The sequence below is a fragment of the Pleurodeles waltl genome, chromosome 8 (genome assembly GCF_031143425.1).
Source record: "Pleurodeles waltl isolate 20211129_DDA chromosome 8, aPleWal1.hap1.20221129, whole genome shotgun sequence".
Taxonomy (NCBI): Eukaryota; Metazoa; Chordata; class Amphibia; order Caudata; family Salamandridae; genus Pleurodeles; species Pleurodeles waltl.
The window spans coordinates 145493657-145514816 of NC_090447.1; the positions used below are offsets into that span (position 1 = coordinate 145493657).

The 21160-nt window shown below is 45.6% G+C and overlaps 1 protein-coding gene across 1 annotated transcript in view; it reads left to right on the plus strand.

The window, feature by feature from the left end:
• PCF11 (PCF11 cleavage and polyadenylation factor subunit) overlaps nt 1–21160 on the plus strand; it is a 254646-nt gene that overhangs the window by 35879 nt on the left and 197607 nt on the right. The window contains exon 9 of the mRNA XM_069203943.1: nt 1462–1561. Coding sequence (XP_069060044.1) covers nt 1462–1561 — 100 coding nt within the window. The remainder of the gene's footprint in view (nt 1–1461; nt 1562–21160) is intronic.

Sequence of the window (21160 nt, forward strand, 5' to 3'; positions counted from 1 at the left end):
TAGGGACAATGGGACCACTCTAAAATTTTTCACCACAACGTGTTCTTTCTGTCTAGATCATCTTTGAGTACCCACACTAGGTTAGTGGGGACCCGAAAATAACCCCTCACACCATTCAGTGTTTATTTTTTTTTAAGCCCTCTTATGGCTACAACCTTTGTTTTACAGCTGGGAGTAGTTTGTGTTTAAAGGGCCTTGTTTGAAATAATAGTCCAATAGGCCTTCTAGCCCTTTAGTTATATGCAGGGCCACTTGAATTATGTGGCAAGAAAACTCCAGTTATGCATTTACAATGCCAATCGCTCCAACTCAAGTAAATGCGAGACCAAATGCTTTTTCTAGATTGAGGGGGATTTCTATTGTCCTTTTCTCAGACCGGTTATAGTGCTTTTCATTTAAGCATCACAAGTCATGTTGGTTTTTAACAGCATCAGTGTTTGCTTGTGGGTGTCTTTATGTTATGTAAATATTTACATGTTTCTAGGTTGAATGTTTGTGTGCTGCATGAAACAGCCAACTACATACCTTTGGGGCTAAATTGGATGCCTCCTGGTCCACGGGTCCGTTTAACATGCGGTTTAAAGCAAGACCGCTTGTGTGTTCGGAATGATTGTGTGTAGTTTTGTTTGTTGTTCTTGGTTATAAAGTCTCTTTATTGTCTGTTGGAGGCCCAAATAAGGATTATCTAATTTCCCCCTCTAATATATTGAATGCTGGTTGTGCTTTAGTTTTGGGCAGTAAGAGTAGGCGGAGAAATACTCGTGCACTGCAGTTTCGACTCATAGAAGCCCTGGGAGACTTTTTGTGGAAGGTGGGACTACCATTTCCAGTAAGTGTTTCTTTCCTTCCCTTTCGATGCCTTTGGGCATGTGTAGAGTTGCGCAGAGGATTTTGAATGCACTGGACTGGCTGTGCTGTGGTAGTTTGATCTTTTCCACCTGCCCCTTTGCAGCTTTAGGCAGGGTTTCTTTTGGCAGTGTGGAGGGCAGGTCTAGCACTGAACCTCCAGAGCTCCTGCCTTCATGCCTGGGGATTGAGCTGGGCAATCAGAATTCATTTGAACTGCCTGCTGCGGTGGATTTGAAATTTGTGCTCTTCTGTACCAATCAGGTTCTGTGATCAATGTTCACTCCATTGCGTGCTCGCTTTTATTTTACAAATTTACTTGGTTGTCTTTATCATGGGAGTATGATTATTAAGCATGGCATCTGCTAACAGTGCTTGCCTTCAGAGTATGAAAACCCTGTTCGGCTAACAGGTTCTGGCCTAAAGATCTTTTGAAAATTTTCGTTGGTGCCAGCAAATTTCTTTTTTTTTTTTTTTTTTTTTTAACCTGTTAAAGCTTTGTCCCCAGAACAAGATTGTGGCCGTGGTAATTGGTTAAATCATGAGTCATTTTTAGCCGTTCACTTGGAGTTACTAAGTGCAGAATCTTTATTGCTTTTCCTCACTTCTTAATAGGTTCCTGTTCATTCTGGCATGACACAACCTGTACATTTTAATCCAGCGCAAACGTTTCTGCCAAGTCAAGATCCAGGACAGTTTGGTAAAAGTCAACCAGGTATGTCGTTTATTTTGACCTTGTATTCGCTGTTTTCTTTTATTATATTTGTCAAGTGAAGCAGCCAGTAGACGGAGTGCTTTGTTGCAGTGATAACTGGCCTAAAGTACAGAAGTGACCCAAAGCATTGTTGTACTCCCCTGTATACTTTGTCCAGTACACTTGTTTTGCTATTGCAATGCATTGTGATTCCCAGAAAATGCCCACTGACAAGGTGAAACTAGATGGACTTCTCTGGGCACTAGTGGCTCTGTGGTAAGCTTAAGCAGTCTTTGCCTACCCCCAGTCTTCACTATACAACACACCCTCTGTGTAGGTAAGTGCCTCTTTTTGACATGGATACCCCCAATTTTTGCCTGGTATCTCGTGTGATTTCGACTGAAAGTGCACTGGGTTCCTGGTAGCCAGGTCCCTAGTGCCAGATCTCTTTCCTTAAACTGTAGAATTGTTTCCTCAACTAGCAAATCAGTCTGTAAGTTCCTAGTAAATGGTACCCCTGGTACCTAGGGCCAGGGGTGCTAAAGAGGGTTCCTAAGGGCTGCAGCACAAATTGTGCCACCCTAAAGGACCCCTCACCAAGCACATGATAGGCTGTCATTGCAGGCTGTGTGTCTTGGTGCAGACAAACGAGAAAACACGACAAGGTACACAACCTGTGTACCACCTCCCCCTAACACTGCATGCAATATATGCAATTCACCTCTACAGCAGGCCTTGCAGTCCTAAGACAAGTTGCATTATCTTACATGTGAGGGCATGTCTGCAAGATCAGATATGCCCCTGCTATGTCTTGCCAGGGAGGCCATTTTAAATGGATGTGCTGGACGCTGGTCAGTACGAGTTCCCCCAACTCCATGATGGCAACTTAGAGGTGCCCCCTGAAGCCCTACCAGCTTCTGGTGTGCTTGCTTACCGGTTTCTGCCAGCCTGCCACCGAGACACGATTCTAGACCCCTAGGGTGAGAGCTTCCTGCTCTCAGGAGGCCCAGTACAAAAATCTGTCTGGGAAGAGCGTGAGATACCCACTCCAACAGGATGACCTGCTGAGTAGCCTTCCTAAGGAGGCAAGCCTCAAAAGGCTGCCACCTTTGAAATGTGCGTCTGGCTCCTCTCCACAGCAGAGGAAGCCCCCCCTTGCCCAGAGCCCACTTGGCACCTGGACAGTAGGGAAAATTAGCTAGTCAGGTAGGCATGCCACCTCCAGGATAGTACCACCCCTAAGGTGGACTACTGCGAGGTGGACACGAAATTCAGAGGTAACTATCTTTGTAACGTCATACCTAGGAATTCTGGGACAGAGATATGCCCATTTCACACAGGAAGTGGTCATATAGGGGGTGTAGTGGCCCCAAAGGTCAGTAGCCCATTAGCTACTACTCTACACATCCCTAAATTCACTATTTAGTGGAGCACCTGGTACCAGAGAGGCAGAGCCTGACAACCTATGAAGACCAAGGACAAAGAAGAGCCTCAGAAGCAGAAGAGGAGAAAAGTGGCTGACCTGGTACAACCCCGCCAGCCTTCCTGCATCCCTCTTTGAAATCTGCACCAAAGTCGACTCGTCCTACATCTGTGACTCCAGAAACCCAGGAGGACTGTCTGCCTTTGAAAAAGGCTCAAGACCTTCTGTGAACAGCTGACCTGCTCTTCAGCAAACTCCAAAAGAAGGCACTCTGAAGCCTCTGGACCAATGAAAACAGGACACCGGAAGTTACCACTGCACCTGCTGTCTCTGACCCAAGTAGAAGTGGACTACAGGTGCCAACAATGTTCCCCAGAGTCAGAGTCCATTGTGGTTTCACCTCTCTTAGGCTCCCCGACGACACCTGCAGCCCCACTCCACCACAACCATTCTGTTTAAAAATAAAAATAAAAAAAAACACCTGCACCCATTGCCCCTGAGTTTTGTAGAAGAGGATCAAAGATGCCTACCTGTGCAGAGCATCGTAAGGGCTGAGGCCTGAGCCCTGCTGTTTGTTCAGCTTAACTGGCCTCCTGGCCAGAGGCTGCAGCATCATTTTGCAGTTACCGATATCCATAGGAATGCATTGGGTACCCAATGTTGTTTTGCAGTCTGCACCCCACTACCCCCATGGCGCTGACGGTGTACAACTCGTACTGCCTTGGACCTTGCCCACTACTCACCTTAACTCCTGGATATTGGTCTTGTAAGTCGCTGTACTCTACCTGTTTGCCAAACTTGTGTTTACTCCCATAGAATAACATTGCAGAACTCGGAAATTGCACTGTGTCCACTTTTTAAAGTGAAAAGAACTTCTATTTAAAAACGTACTTGCCTAAAAGATTTTTCTCTGATGCCTAAATATATACAAAGATACTTGTTGTTATTTTTATAAATTGATGTGGATCTCCTTTTTGAGTCTTCTCATTTATTTGTGGATTGTGTGCATTTGTTGATGTCTTGCACTCCTCTGCGTTAAGCCTAGGGCTGCTCGACCACACGAAATAGAGCACTTTAGGATTGCATAGCAAGCACTGTCCACTCAGTGGGGACCCCTGGACACTTTACAAGGTATTTACATGCCAAATAAAAGGCCAGCTTCTTACACTCCTATCAAACCCCTATCAGCAAAGGTGTAAATGTTTTGGAAGATGAGAGAATAACTTTGCTCTATCAAGCCTCATACCTCCATCTGCAGAGGAGGGACTTGGTTGTGCAGTTTCCTTCACAGAGTAGTGAGATTCAGATTAACTGTCTTTAAGAAACACTTGGCCCATACCTTTGTCTTGTTTTGTGTCTAAGGTGTACCTCTCTCTCTCTCCTGCTTGTTCAGAGCCATGTAGCACCATGTCTCTGCCTAGGTCCTACCTCTCGGTGCTTGGCTCAGGAGCCATCAGGACTGACCTCCTGCTTCAACTGCCTTCCCCAACTAACCCATGCACTGGTATGTCCCACTGCACGTTTTGCAGAGAGGGACAGCACTAAAGTGGTGTGTTTTTATTTTAATTTTTTATTTTTAACTTTTGTGCCTCTGACACTTCATAGTCGATCTCCAGTCATGGTCTAACCAATGAGGAGTCCCACGGATACTTGGGATCAAAATAATTTCCGGTGTTATTTCTAACTGCAGATCCTTCACCATATGAATCTTCCCAGGTGCCAGACTGGACCTGGAAACATAAGCACATAAGCACCACCCCTTCACAACGTCCGTTCTTCTTTCTGCATCCTCCTCCACGGATCTGAAGGTCTGCTCCTATTGATTTTGCTTTTTGCTGAAGTATTGTTTGTGAACCTTTAGGCAGTGTACATGAATGGCCTCTCTGGAAGATGCAAGGCTTCAAATAGTGTCTCAAACAGATGTTGATAACAGACTCTCACGTTTGGCTGCAGTCTTTTAGCCTCAAGCACAGCTTCAAGTCTTCCGACAAATGGTATCAGAAGTAGCTGAAGGCTGTCATGGAGAGAGAAAATAAACTGATTGTTGCTGCACAAAACAAAACAGATTGTTCCTTATCTATGTTGTCTGTGTCCTTTTGAAAAGAAATTGAAAGAAACCAGCAATGTGGCTAGATGGGTTGCAGCTTTTAGAGGCTGGAAAACTGTCTTCTCTTTTAAGGGAGCACATGCCACTAGTATCACTTCATGCTTTGTCATTTGCGATCATCTCAGTTATGTTTTTGTGGCTTCTATGGAGATGAAGCTGAAACACTGAGCTCTACTTTTTTTTAAAGGATTTATTTTCCCCACATTGTGGACAATCTGACACAACTCTTATGTTTTTGAGTGTCTTCATTCTCCATGAAGTGATAGTCTGAAAAGCACAGCGATCTCTGTATTGTGTGTTTATTAGACTCTTTGTCTAAGCAAATGTACTTAGGCATGATCTTCTCAAGAAGAGCTCCAAAAAGCTATACCTTCATGGGAAACTGGAGGAAAGGCGGTATTTGAACTCCTGGTTGAGGCCCAGAGAACGAGTAAAAGATGTTTGTTGTGAATCTTTAGATACACATGCTCTGCATACTTCTGTCATCTAGTGTTGAGCCCGAATACTTGCATGTTGTTTTTCTTCGAAGAAATTTAGAGTCCTGTAACCTTCTCATTCCGCATCAGATTGTTTTCGTCCGCCATCAGTTCCAGATGTTTGAGTGAATGTCTAGGATGGACACATTCTTCTCCAGATTCTTTTAATCCTTAAACTTGACAACCTCAAAAGCAGTTACCGCCTACCAGTTGGTCTTTTAGGGGAGTCTTCATTGCGCGTTACTTACATACCATGCCTGACGTTTTCACAATGCGTTGTGATTGGACAAACCCACAATCAGCTGGCATCTATACAACTTTGATGCCCTGCAGTTCGTATTCTGGAGCATGACTCTGGTAGGGTATTATGGAATGGACTCTTTTCCATTTCTGCTCTAGCTGCAATGAAAAGTAGCCTTAGTCAGGCCAAAATGGTGTGTGTAACCTCTGCCTGTTACCTAAACACAGCAAGGCTTCTTGTAATGCCTGCTGAGCAATTGGGTATAAGAAAACACTCTGGCGCAGACAGGAGAGGCTTCTGATGCATCGCAGAAACAGCAGCAACCCTTGATCCCACAGGTAAACCACCTTAGACGCTAAGCGAGCTTCCACGCAAAGGTGCCAAAGTAGACATCGAAAGGTCTGCAAAAGCTACTCTTGAGGCGGTCATCAAAGAACTCTTGTCATATAGCTCCAGCTTAACCGAGGAAATCAATCCAGTTATTGCTGCTGGACATCATTGACAATAGGCAGAAAAAGAAAAAAATAGTCCACTCCTCTATGGGGCAGATCCTTGCCAGTCCTCTGGCTCCCGAGTCCCTACACACACATTTGAGGAGGCACTACCCCTTGAGTTGCTCACACACACCCTGTTCTCAAGTGGGTTAAACATGGTGCCACTAGTCTGCCACCACTTCCTTTGCACCTAGGAGTTCCCTCCACCATTGTCACTCCCTCACACACTTCACTCATTTGCCACAATCCCCTCCTGAATCTACTCAGATGCCTACTACAATAGTCCATACCATCTTCAGGAGTCCTACTACCTTGAGCGCCCCAGGAAGGGGAGGATCCCCCTTCCTGGATTCCCCCTAGTGACCTAGATGACCCAGACCATTACTGTCTAATGCTTCCCTGTCTGATCACACTACCACTCTTAAGATGTAATCCAAACCCTGTCCACCATCAGAATGCAAAGAAGCATGTGGTGCAGGAAGAAGATTATTTCCGTGTAGAAACCTATTCTAAAAAGGAAAGATCCATGTAGTTCTTACCATGGTGGTATGAAGAAAATTGTTGCTGAACATTTCCTGGACCCGGTGAAGCTCAGAGTAGTCACCCCAAAGGTAGTGATAAAATTCAAGCCTACTCCAGACCCAGTTTAGGTTCAGGGTCAAGTTCCAACCGACTCACTTGTGGTGCGCACATTACGTTGAACATGACTGCGCCAACAGCAGATGATGCCAACATTAAATGCCACTTGTAGTCTGTAGACACCACACCAGGAGAATACATACCAGAATCCTATTACAATGAACTGCTTGGCTTTGATGCTCTAGTTTTTAAGCATGAATCCTCTTCTGGATTCACATGCCGTCTAGTGGTTGGACCAGGAATCGTGTCTTGTCTGTAGGATTAGTCGATCAGCATTTCATGGTAAGTCCATCCCCTGTGTAACGTCGGAATGAGTGGTCACCATCTTTAAATTAATTTCTCTCAGGATATTTCCATTGGTAGTCATAAGCACTGAATAGTCCCTCACCCACTCAACGTGCAGGGATCCCGGAGCACTTCTTATAATATAGCGTTCGATGGCATCTGTCGCTGTAGATACACATGTTGTGCATAGCCCGCCATCTGGTGTTGGGTCGGAGTGTTACAAGTTGTTTTTCTTCGAAGAAGTCTTTCGAGTCACGGGACCGAGGGACTCCTCCTCTTTGTCTCCATTGCGCATGGGCGTCGACTCCATCTTCGATTGTTTTCTTTCCGCCATCGGGTTCGGACGTGTTCCTTTCGCTCCGGGTTTCGGAACGGAAAGTTAGCTCAAAATCGGAAAATTACGTCGGTATTGTTGCGTTCGGGATCGGGTTAGATGACATCGAATCGAAACGATAACATCTCCGTTACCCTTCGGGGTAGTTTTCGATCCCCCGTCGGGGCCTGGTCGGCCCGACCGCGTGTGACATCGACGCTGATGGAACGGACCCCGTTCCGATTCTGTCCTAAATGCCACAACAAATACCCATATACAGACCAACATTCGGTCTGTAACCTGTGCCTGTCGCCCGAGCACAGGGAAGAAACTTGTGAGGCCTGTCGTGCGTTCCGGTCCCGAAAAACGCTCCGTGACCGACGAGCCAGAAGACTGCAAATGGCGTCCACGCCGACAGGACAGAGAATTCGAGGAACAAGAAGAAGTAGAAGGCTTCTCGATCCATGAATCGGACTCGGACGAATTCGACGACCATGAAACAGTGAGTAAGACGTCGAAGATAGCACACAAGAAAACTGACAAGGCCCAGGGGACGCCACTGCCATCAGGCCATGGCTCAACCCATAAAATCGGTGACCGACCATCGGCACCGAAGAAGGCCGAAATAGTGCCGAGATCGTCCGACTCGGGTCGAGACACAGGCACCCAGCCATCTCGGGACCGAGATAGTGCTGCCGACAAAGATCGACGCCGAGATAGCGGAGCCGAAGCTGCTCGACACAGAGACAGCGGCACCGAGGAGGATCGACGCCAAGAGGGTTCGACTCCGAAAAAGAGAAGTCGCCTCGGAGCCGAAAAAGAGCGTGGACATAGTTTCGGTGCCAAAACGACCCGCAACCGAGCCAACTACCGGTTCCTATTCAGAGGAACAATCACTGTCCTCTCAAATGCGAAAGCATAGATTCGAGGAGGAATTACAATCCACCGAGGTGGACCACACTCAAAAACTGATTTTTATACAGAGTGGAACAGGGAAAATAAGCACCCTTCCCCCTATTAGGAGGAAGAGGAGACTTGAATTCCAACAAGAACAAGCACCACAAACAAAACTGGTGAAGAAGGTAACTCCGCCACCCTCTCCTCCACCTGTAGCTCACATTTCACCGGCACAGACGCCGTCACATTCACCGGCTCACACCACCTTAAGCCAAGGTGACCAGGACCAAGATGCTTGGGACTTATACGACGCCCCAGTGTCGGACAACAGTCCAGAGGCGTATCCTACAAAGCCCTCACCACCAGAAGACAGCACAGCATATTCACAAGTGGTGGCTAGAGCAGCACAGTTCCACAACGTGTCTCTACACTCGGAGCCTGTCGAGGATGACTTCCTCTTCAACACCCTCTCTTCCACACATAGCACCTACCAAAGCCTGCCTATGCTCCCAGGAATGCTAAGGCACGCAAAGGACATATTCAAAGAGCCTGTCAAGAGTAGGGCAATAACACCGAGGGTGGAAAAGAAATATAAAGCACCTCCCACAGACCCAGCTTTCATCACCTCACAACTGCCACCAGATTCGGTTGTGGTAGGGGCAGCTCGCAAGAGAGCAAACTCTCACACATCGGGCAATGCACCACCCCCAGATAAGGAGAGCCGCAAGTTCGATGCAGCCGGTAAAAGGGTCGCAGTACAGGCTGCAAACCAGTGGCGCATCGCTAACTCTCAAGCGCTCCTAGCGCGATATGACAGAGCCCGCTGGGACGAGATGCAACACCTCATTGAGTATCTACCCACAGAACTACAAAAGAGGGCGAAACAAGTGGTTGAGGAGGGCCAAAACATCTCCAATAACCAGATACGCTCCTCTATGGACGCAGCGGACACAGCAGCAAGAACAATTAACACAGCAGTAACCATACGAAGGCACGCGTGGCTACGAACATCTGGTTTTAAACCAGAGATACAGCAGGCGGTGCTCAATATGCCATTCAATGAGCAACAATTGTTCGGACCTGAAGTGGACACGGCAATTGAGAAGCTAAAAAAGGACACTGACACTGCAAAAGCCATGGGCGCGCTCTACTCCCCGCAGAGCAGAGGCACTTTCAACACCTTCCGCAAGACAACCTTTAGAGGGGGGTTTCGGGTTCAAGCCACACAGGCCAGTACCTCACATTCAACACCGTCCACCTACCAGGGACAGTACCAAAGGGGAGGCTTTCGGGGCCAATACAGAGGAGGACAATTCCCTAGAAGCAGGGGAAAATTTCAAAGCCCCAAAACACCTACAACCAAACAGTGACTCACACGTCACTCATCCCCTCCACACAACACCAGTGGGGGGAAGAATAAGTCAGTATTACCAAGCGTGGGAGAAAATAACAACAGACACTTGGGTCTTAGCAATTCTCCAACATGGTTATTGCATAGAATTTCAACAAATCCCTCCAAACATACCACCAAAATCACAGAATATATCAAAACAACATTCGGACCTCCTAGAAATAGAAGTTCAAGCATTACTGCAAAAGAACGCAATAGAACTGGTACCAGATACACAAACAAATACAGGGGTTTACTCACTGTACTTTCTAATACCAAAGAAAGACAAAACACTGAGACCAATCCTAGACCTCAGAACACTAAACACATACATCAAATCAGAACACTTTCACATGGTCACTCTACAGGAAGTGTTACCATTGCTAAAGCAACAAGATTACATGACAACCTTAGATCTCAAAGACGCGTATTTCCACATACCAATACATCCGTCGCACAGAAAATACCTAAGGTTCGTATTCAAAGGAATACATTACCAGTTCAAAGTATTGCCGTTCGGTTTAACAACTGCACCAAGAGTCTTCACAAAATGCCTAGCAGTAGTGGCTGCACACATCAGAAGGCAGCAAATACACGTATTCCCGTATCTAGACGACTGGCTAATCAAGACCGACTCACTGACAAGGTGCTCACACCACACAGATCAGGTCATACAAACCCTCTACAAACTCGGTTTCACCATCAACTATGCGAAATCACACATTCTGCCGTGCAAAGTACAACAATACCTAGGAGCGACAATAGACACAACGAGGGGAATAGCCACTCCAAGTCCACAAAGGGTTCAAAATTTCCAAAAGATTATACAACGCATGTATCCAACACAAAAAATACAGGCGAAGATGATATTACAACTCCTAGGCATGATGTCCTCATGCATAGCCATTGTCCCGAACGCAAGACTACACATGAGGCCCTTACAACAGTGCCTAGCATCACAATGGTCACAAGCACAGGGTCGCCTTCTAGATCTGGTGTTGATAGACCGCCTAACATACCTCTCGCTTCTATGGTGGAACAATATAAATTTAAACAAAGGGCGGCCTTTCCAAGACCCAGTGCCACAATACGTGATAACAACAGATGCTTCCATGACAGGGTGGGGAGCACACCTCAATCAACACAGCATACAAGGACCATGGGATGTACATCAAAGAAAGCTGCATATAAATCACCTCGAACTACTAGCAGTTTTCCAAGCATTAAAAGCATTTCAACCACTCATAACTCACAAATACATTCTTGTCAAAACGGACAACATGACAACAATGTATTATCTAAACAAACGGGGGGGACACACTCGACACAGCTGTGCCTTCTGGCACAAAAAATATGGCAATGGGCAATTCACAACCACATTCGCCTAATAGCACAGTTTATTCCAGGGATCCAGAATCAACTTGCAGACAATCTCTCTCGAGATCACCAACAGGTCCACGAATGGGAAATTCACCCCCAAATTCTAAACACTTACTTCAAACGTTGGGGAACACCTCACATAGACTTATTTGCAACAAAGGAGAACGCAAAATGCCAAAACTTCGCATCCAGATACCCACACAGGCAGTCTCAAGGCAATGCCCTATGGATGAACTGGTCAGGGATATTTGTGTACGCTTTTCCCCCTCTCCTTCCATATCTAGTAAACAAATTGAGTCAAAACAAACTCAAACTCATACTGATAGCACCAACATGGGCAAGGCAACCATGGTACACAACACTGCTAGACCTATCAGTAGTACCCCACGTCAAGTTGCCCAACAGGCCAGATCTGTTAACACAACACAAACAACAGATCACGCATCCAAACCCAGCATCGCTGAATCTAGCAATCTGGCTCCTGAAATCCTAGAATTCGGACAATTAAACCTCACACAAGAATGTATGGAAGTCATAAAGCAAGCTAGAAGACCATCCACTAGACACTGCTATGCAAGCAAATGGAAAAGGTGTGTTTGCTACTGCCATCATAATCAAATTCAACCATTACACGCATCTCCAAAGGATGTAGTGGGTTACTTACTACACTTACAAAAATCGAACCTGGCCTTCTCTTCCATTAAAATACACCTCGCAGCAATATCTGCATACCTGCAGATTACCCATTCAACTTCACTATTTAGGATACCTGTCATTAAAGCGTTTATGGAAGGCCTCAAAAGAATTATACCACCAAGGACACCACCTGTTCCTTCATGGAACCTCAACATCGTCTTAACAAGACTCATGGGTCCACCCTTTGAACCTATGCATTCTTGCGAAATACAATTCCTAACCTGGAAAGTTGCATTTCTCATCGCCATCACATCTCTAAGAAGAGTAAGTGAAATTCAGGCGTTTACAATACAAGAACCTTTTATCCAACTACACAAAAATAAAGTAGTCCTAAGGACCAATCCTAAATTTTTGCCAAAGGTTATTTCACTGTTCCACCTAAATCAAACGGTAGAGCTACCAGTGTTCTTCCCACAGCCAGATTCCATAGCTGAAAGGGCACTACATACATTAGACGTCAAAAGGGCGCTAATGTACTACATCGACAGAACTAAAAACATCAGAAAAACTAAACAACTGTTTATTTCATTTCAAAAACCTCACGCAGGAAACCCAATATCGAAACAGGGTATAGCCAGATGGATAGTTAAGTGCATCCAAATCTGCTACCTTAAAGCAAAAAGACAACTGCCCATTACACCAAGGGCACACTCAACCAGAAAGAAAGGCGCTACCATGGCCTTACTAGGGAATATTCCAATGCACGAAATATGTAAGGCAGCCACATGGTCTACGCCTCACACATTTACCAAGCACTACTGTGTAGACGTGCTATCCGCACAACAAGCCACAGTAGGTCAAGCCGTACTAAGAACCTTATTTCAGACTACTTCCACTCCTACAGGCTGAGCCACCGCTTTTGGGGAGATAACTGCTTACTAGTCTATGCACAACATGTGTATCTACAGCGACAGATGCCATCGAACTGAAAATTTCACTTACCCAGTGTACATCTGTTCGTGGCATCAGTCGCTGAAGATTCACATGTGCCCACCCACCTCCCCGGGAGCCTGTAGCCGTTTGGAAGTTAGCTTCAACTTTGTACATTTGTAAATATATTAAAACTTAAATAGGTACATACTTATTCACTCCATTGCATGGGCACTATTACTAACAAACAACTCCTACCTCACCCTCTGCGGGGAAAACAATCGAAGATGGAGTCGATGCCCATGCCCAATGGAGACAAAGAGGAGGAGTCCCTCGGTCCCGTGACTCGAAAGACTTCTTCGAAGAAAAACAACTTGTAACACTCCGACCCAACACCAGATGGCGGGCTATGCACAACATGTGAATCTTCAGCGACTGATGCCACGAACAGATGTACACTGGGTAAGTGACATTTTCATTCTTAAGTGTAGATGTTCACCTTTCTTCAGGAAGGCCTGGAAGACCCTTAAGGCATTCATCTTGTGCACTTATAAAAGGCTATAGTGGACAGTTTTTTCAGATTGCGTTTGAAAAAAAGGGGTAATGAATGTTTACGTACATATACATTTAAGTCAAATTAATTTGAAAACAATAGGACTTCTTAAATCTATTCCAAAAAAACCTTTTTTTTAAAGAGAAAGATGAAGGCAAAGAGGACCATGCAGCCCTAAAGGCTGCCATTATGTAAAAGTTAAACTAGGGTCTGCGCCTTTAAAGAACCAGAGACCACCAGTAGCCCTTCATGCCCTGCAGGTGACAGTTGCTTCATTTCTGTTTTTTCCTGGTGACAGGATCTTGGAGGTCTTTTTGGCTTTTTTTTTTTTTCCACCAAAAATCTCACCTGGAAATTTCTGGAAACTGATTCAACAGTTCATCTGTTCCTGTGTTTTTCTGTCTTCTGACAATTATTTTCTCATTAGTCAAATAAAAAGCCATCTTTATTTGACAAGTGTCCTGCCTGTGGAAGAAAGAAGGCCAGGTTAGACCCTCATGATGTGTGCATCATCTGCCTTCCTGAAAGCCATGTTCCTGACAGATGTCCACCCTAGGATGTTTTTCAGACATAACCTGAGGAAAAGGGACAACATTTGCCTCCATGGTACACAGGAGCAACACAGGCGGGAGGCGATGTCTAAACAGAAGGTTGACATCAAAGGAGACTCACGTTGAGGCGCAGAAGAAGTTAGATGGCAAGGAGTGTGTGTCGATGTAGAGACCATCCAGACCAGAGAAAAAGGACAAAAAAATCCAAGCAAAGACTTCTTTCATCATCCTCCGACTCGAGGGTATGGTCACCTATAACGCTGACAGATTCTCCTACTCCTCCATCTGCGTCTCCTCCACTTCCACCTCCCCCTCTGATGCCTTTTCCATCAGTGCCACTACCTCTTCTGCAACCACAACCTTTGGAATCTCCTCCTCCATGGCGATCGCGTTCCATATTAAGTGGTTGTCCACGCCGCTCCAGTCATCACCACAGGTCCTGGATTTCATCATCCGGACCATACTCTAGATGGCTCACATCATGCGTCCAGGTCTAGGTCATGCATGTTTGACCTATTATTCTTCTAATCCTTCGGCTAGCGCAGGCAGATACTTCCCAGCTCCATCTGATTCGCCTCAGCCACGGGTCTTCCCAGTGGATATCAGCATCTTCCAGGAGGTCTTAGTGAGAGGCACTTTGAAGTTAGCATCCTGATGCCAGCTCCTGCACCATCTGCATTAGTGATTTACAAGACACTTCATCATTGGTTAATGTCTAGGCCTCTCCTACTATTGGTTTCAGGCCTCTTGGAGCCAGAAATGGATCTATTCCTCACACAGGCCTCAGCCAGATCTGCTCTGTCGAGGCTTCAAAAGTACAGACCTCCAGAGCAGGACCCTCTGTTTCTCCGTTCAGATCCATCCCTAGATTCTGTGGTCATCCTTGTGGCAAAGAAAAGTTAGACTGGTGGGGCACCGTTTTTTGCAGTGCAGCTTCCACTTCCGTGAAGGCAGTGCATGCAGCGCCTCTCTTGGGCAGATATCACAGAGCCTTGTTGAGACAAAAGAGGACTTCCTCGAAATGGTCAATGAGGAAATGATGGTTTTCAACCTAATTATCAGCCCTGCTGCTGACTCCTTGCTACTAGCAGCCCATGAATACTGGCATGGGGTGGCTTGAGAAAGCATTCATTGCTCAACCTTACAGCCCTTAAACATGAATCCTAGCAACAGATTCTTACCCTTCCATTCTCAGGATCTACACTATTCAGCAGTCATAAGGACGATGAAGTGTTCCAGATGAAGTCCGAAATGGAGACGCCAGCCGCAGAGGCCTTACCAACAACAGCAACACCATCATCCCAAAGGAATGAAGGAATGGCCACTGCTCAGGGGTGGGGGAGGTGGGTATAGGAGGAATTATATTTCATATCCTAACCGAGTGACAAGAAATCCCAAGCGAGATCTGGGTACTAAATATTGTTAGGAGTGAGTTTTATCGCAGGTTCACCAGTCCTCCGTCTAATATTCTGCCAAAACCATCTTCAGATGATGTGCTCAGAAGTAAACATCCATCTGCAGAAGCATATGGTAGAGATTGTTCCTCCCAAACAGCAGGAAACAAGAATTTAATCCAGTTATTTTCTGTTAAAAAAGAAAGGTCCCACAAATGAGATCAGACCCATTCGCCATTTGAAACTAGCCAGCAAGTGGATTCGACCAGAAGAATTTCAGAAGCTGGGACTGCATTGAATCTATCCCCAGTTAAATCACTAAATGACTGGCTCTGTTCAATAGACCTCCAAGATGCATGCTTTTATATCCTAATAGCCAAGAAACATAAGTTCTTGAGGTTTGTCGTGGGTCATGATCATTACCAGTACAATGTGCTTCTGTTTGGCTTCAAAACGGCCTACAGAACTTTCTCATGGTAAATGCAAGGGTAGCTGCACATCTCGGAAAGCTCCAAGTTTTTGTCTACCTGTAGCTATACGACTGGCTCATCCAGGCATCAACACTTCAAGAAGCCCAACTACATTATCAATTGACAAGCAACCTTCTCCAAAGATTGTCTTCATCTCAAGCACGCCAAGTCAATCTCCTCTCCAGTCCAAACACTACATTATTTGGGGGACTCCACTAACACCATTCAAGCAAGCGTGTGTCTGTCGTATGAGAGACTGTTAGGAATCAGTCGGATGTGTCACTCTCATGAGTCTCTCACCCCACAGTGAGAACAGTGTCATCTCTTCTAGGCTTGATGGCTTCGTGCATCTTTCGAACTCCGAACGCTTGTCTCCACATGCGACCTCTCCAGGAATGTCTTGCGGATCAGTGGGACCAATGTTCGGGCAGTTGGCAGGACAAGATCACGCTCTGCTAATGCAAAGCAGTCTCCGAAATGCTGGTGCTCTCAGACGAATCTCCTGAAGGGATGCCATTTTATCAGGATGTCCTTTCCCAGACCATAGTAACAGATGCCTTTCTGTTCGGATGAGGAGGGCACATGGAGCCCCTACAAATCCAGGGAAGTTGGTCTCCAAGGTAGATGACCAATACCATCAATCTCCTCGAGCTAAGAGCAGGTCACCTAGCGTTGTTGATGGCTTTTGTCCCTTCCTTCATGATGCAACCCCTGCTTGTTCAGACACACAACATGACAACTATGTACTACCTCAACAAGCGGGGGGAACAAGGACCAGACCTTTTGTCACGAGGCCCAGTCAATTTGGAAGTGGCTGATAGCCAGAAGCCTGCAGATCACTGTGACTCATCTTGCAGGTGTTCAAGCAGACTACCTAAGCAGAGTACTTCAAGAAGATCATGAATGGGTCCTTCAGGATGATGACGTTCGGCAAACATTTTCAGAATGTGGGGCGCTCTGCACAATGATTTATTTGCCTCCGCAGAAAACAAAAAATGCCCAACCTTCGCCTCTAGATTCTTCCAACCAGGGATACTGAGGAACGCCCTATGGATCGACTGGTCTGGAAAGTTCCTCTATGCCCTTCCGCCGATTTTCCCCCCTCTTCCCCCAGAGATCCCATCAGTTCTCATCAAACTGTCTCACTCAAAGGCCAGAATGATCTTGATTGCTCCGGAGTGGTGATGTTATTGGTGGTTCATGGACCTTCTCCACAGGTCGGAACGCCCACATCTCAAACTGCCGTGCAGACCAGATCCTCTAATTAAATTTAGAGGCCAGATGGTTCACCCCAATCTCTTCTTCTTGAGTTCGGCAATCATAGCTTCTGAGCTAACTCAGTATAGACATTTAAACCTTCTTCCAGAATGCACAAACATTCTCAAGGACGCTAAACCACACTCGAAACGTTCAGCCTATTTATTCAAATGGAATAGATTTTGCATTTGAATTTCAAACAAGAACTTGCCAATAACAATCCAGGAAGATGTGATTCTTCCATACTTACTCCATTTGGCCATCCATAAAGATTCATTTGGTGACAATTACTGCCTACAGAAAGGGTCCACCACAAACTTATTTTTTCCAACTTTCTGTTACCAGAGATGTTTTTAGAAGGGTTGAGAAAGGTTTCCCCTCTCATATGGTGTCCATCTCATCCCTTGGAGCTCAGTATGAGCTCTTGTGCCTCATGCAGGCCCCTTTTGAACCCATTCACAAATAGTCCTTGCAATATCTCTTTTGGAAAGCTTCTTTCCTCATAGCAAATACATCCGCACACAGGGTTAGCTAAATCTAGGCCTCAGAAACAATACACCATTTTCCATGCAAGGAAGGTGGTTGTAAGGACTCATCCAACATTCCTTCTTAGTCATTTCGGACTTTCATATCAATCCGATCATTTCCTTGCCTACTTTTTTTCAGCACCCTTCCACACTTGCTGAATGGACTCTTCATTCTCTAGACGTTATGCACATGTTATATTTTATCTGGAAAAGACAAAGGAGTTCTCAAGTTGGACAAATTGTTAATAAACTTTGGATAGGCATGTACATGGCTAGCTACCTCCACACAGCCCATATCCTGATGGATAGCATTTTGCAGTTTATTACGTTACCAGAATAAAGTTTTTGTTTGTTTTGTTTGTGAGACCTAAAGCTCACTCCAACAGAGGGGAAGCGGCTACTGTAGCTGAAATCTGTAAAGCTGCTACATGGATATCTATTCACACTTTTACCAAACAGTATTTTTTGTATTCAGATGCTAGAACAGATGCTCAAGTAGGACTGGCCTCCCTGAGAAATGTATTTGCTTGAGTTGGTTGTTTGGTCGTTCCTGTCGTTTCTATCGCTCTTGGTGGGGATGGGCTTGCTACTCTATTCCCCTGGGAGAGTAGGATTGATAGCTCACCTGTAATCCCAGTTCTCTCATTGGAATCTCTATTATGGACATTAGCAATTCCCCCTATAAACCTCCCCTCCGCGACCCCCTTGCTTACTACCCCCCTCCCCCCCCACCCACCTTACCTTCCCGGTGTAGATGATTATTTGACCCATCTGATACGGTCACATCTTCTCAAAAAGAATTGAAGCAGCTGCCACCTGGTGGGCAAGATGGGATACTGGTGGTCTTGGGGTTCCTTAAAGGTGCAGACACTATTTTTATTTACATAATGGCATCATACAGGGCTACACTATTCCCTTTTTGCCTTTATCCTTCCCTTTTTAAAAAAGGGTTTGTGGAACATTTATGATGTCAAAGAACCTTTGTCCAAATAATTTCGTTTAAATGTATATGTACATATATATTCATTACCCTTTTAGGTGTCGCCTTCACAGCACTTGCACTGTGGCAAAATCTTTTGTCTTTGGGAAAATAAATCTGAAAAGGGACTTACACAACCCACCCATAGCATTTCCACTAACTACCATTGGTTGGCTTCTCCAGTCACTCTCCTTTCCTTGCTTCTCATTGGTCAGTCGGAATCCTAAAGTCATCCGGTTGGACTTCTCAATTGTGTTTTGGCGGTTCTCTGGAGCTTGGATGGCGCTTCAACGAAGTACTCCTGGTTTGTGATCAGTGGAGGTCCCCAGTGTCCTTCCACATGCCATGGCTTCTAAGGCACTTCTTTTTTGTTTATTTTCTTCCCAGCCATCGGTGCGCCTGCAGCATTGTCATTTGTCCTCGTTAATTGGTTTTGCTTGCACATCGCTTAACAAATACATTCATATGTATTTGCATACTTTAACTCTTGGTCTTCAAGTTTGAAAACATCCTCTCACCCATCTTCAACAATAACCCTTTTACTACATCCCATGGACGTTGCAACAATGACATTTGTCTAAAAATATTGTCTGCTGCGTACGAAATTAACAGATTTAATTTCGGCGGCATGGCTTTCCCTGTCGACACGATGACATTGAAAGATTACCTGTCTAGTTCTTTAATCATGTTTTGAGTCGGCCGTCTGAAAAATGAAGTAGACATTGTTGAAACAGTGTCCCTCTTGTAAAGACCCCGCCACGCACCGTGAAAGGAGGTGCACATTCTAGAGTACTTGCTTTGCTTGATAGATAGCCCATTTAAGAATAGAATTGTTTCACACGTACGTACAAGTGGCACCACAAAACTGTTAAAACAATGCAGCACATAATTTTATTAATCACAGTTGAGGTTGACTTCCTTTACTATAAAGGTGCTTTATAGTTTTGCTTATTTGTGTTTTCTGCATGGAAAATGTTTGACTGCTAATGTTTTTTAACTTTACTTATCCACACTCCACCACTTTCTGTCCGTTTACAGGCTGATGACGTAGCTCCAAGATGGCTGTTAAAGTGTCACTCAGCAAGACCATAGGTTGGGGCAAAATAAGAGAAGAGTTGCTTGCAATTGAGCAACATCTCTCCTTTTAGTCTTTCTTTTATTACTCACTAGCAACAACTGTGCATGATAAAATGGATCGAACTAAAAGTCACGGACTATTCTGCCACACCGGGCTCACTGTGCCACTGGATTCAAACTAGCCTGGCTGATGAGGGGTGAAACCCCGAAACCGGTCCCAGGATGCTTGTTTCCGGTCCAGGGAGAACCTGGCCTGGCAGTTCGGGCTGGACTGTTCCCATGAGGAACAGGGTCAAGACTGATTTGCATATGGCTGGGTTCAAACTGGGGTGACATGGTGAGCAAAATAATGGATGGATTAAACCCAGATCTGTGACTGGGGGTGAATGTTTGATTGGTTCTGCAGTCCGTCCATCCAGTTACGCTATCCTACAGCGTTTGTGTTTTGCTTTGATTTTGCCGCCCTAAGTGCGCCGAGTATGCCCAGACGTGGGTCCCGGGCTCACTGTGCCACTGGATTCAAGCTAGCCTGGCTGATGAGGGGTGAAACCCCGAAACCGGTCCCAGGATGCTTGTTTCCGGTCCAGGGAGAACCTGGCCTGGCAGTTCGGGCTGGACTGTTCCCATGAGGAACAGGGTCAAGACTGATTTGCATATGGCTGGGTTCAAACTGGAGTGGCATGGTGAGCAAAATAATGGATGGATTAAACCCAGATCTGTGACTGGGGGTGAATGTTTGATTGGTTCCGCATTCCGTCCATCCAGTTACGCTATCCCACAGCGTTTGTGTTCTGCTTTGACACCTGAGTTTTCTTACCTCAAGCTATATGGCAACGTAGAAACTTGGTTCACCTAATAACCGGGTAGGACAAGTTTTATTTCAGGCAAGAAAACCGTGTGGAATTCCTGATGTGACGCCATTGCGGCAAGTCACATGCTTGTGCAGTGCACTAGAGGTCACAGGAAGGAAGGAGCTGGTCATTGGCGCAGCATGTAATGCTAGCAAGAGAAGGCTTGCGATTCTTGGTGAGCTGTGGCTACTTGTCTGGTTAGAAGGACGAAAATTATGTGGTGGACGAGTCAGGAGTACCTTTTTGGAAAGGATTTAGTGCAGAAACTGCCACATGCATGGTAGGCAGAACAATGAGGTTGAATTGCTAGGACAATGTAGGTCCAGTAATTTGGTGGAAGGAGATACATTTTTGTGATGGGTTAAGTTGAAGGAGAGGGTAGTGGAGTGGTCTTCAGGCTGGGGGTGGGGACGAAGGAGGCTGGGGCTTGAAGAGATGCCAATTGGCTGGCCAAGAGAGTGCAAACAATCTTCTCATTCTGATTTAATGGAAGGAAATCAAATGACCAGGAACTGTTTCGTAGTGAGCCAGCATAATACCCTTTATTAAGCCTTGCCTACTAAAACTGTGCATGCACTGCCTGTTGTGGGATACGTTTGCTTTCAGTGGGCTTGGAAGCTCATCCATTGCTTACTATTGGTTCTCTTCATTGTCACTCATTTGTTTGCTTCTTAATTATCAGCTGTGTGGGTGTTTCTTCCTCTTATGTTTATCCCACTCCTGGAGTGTGCATTGACTACTATATCCCAC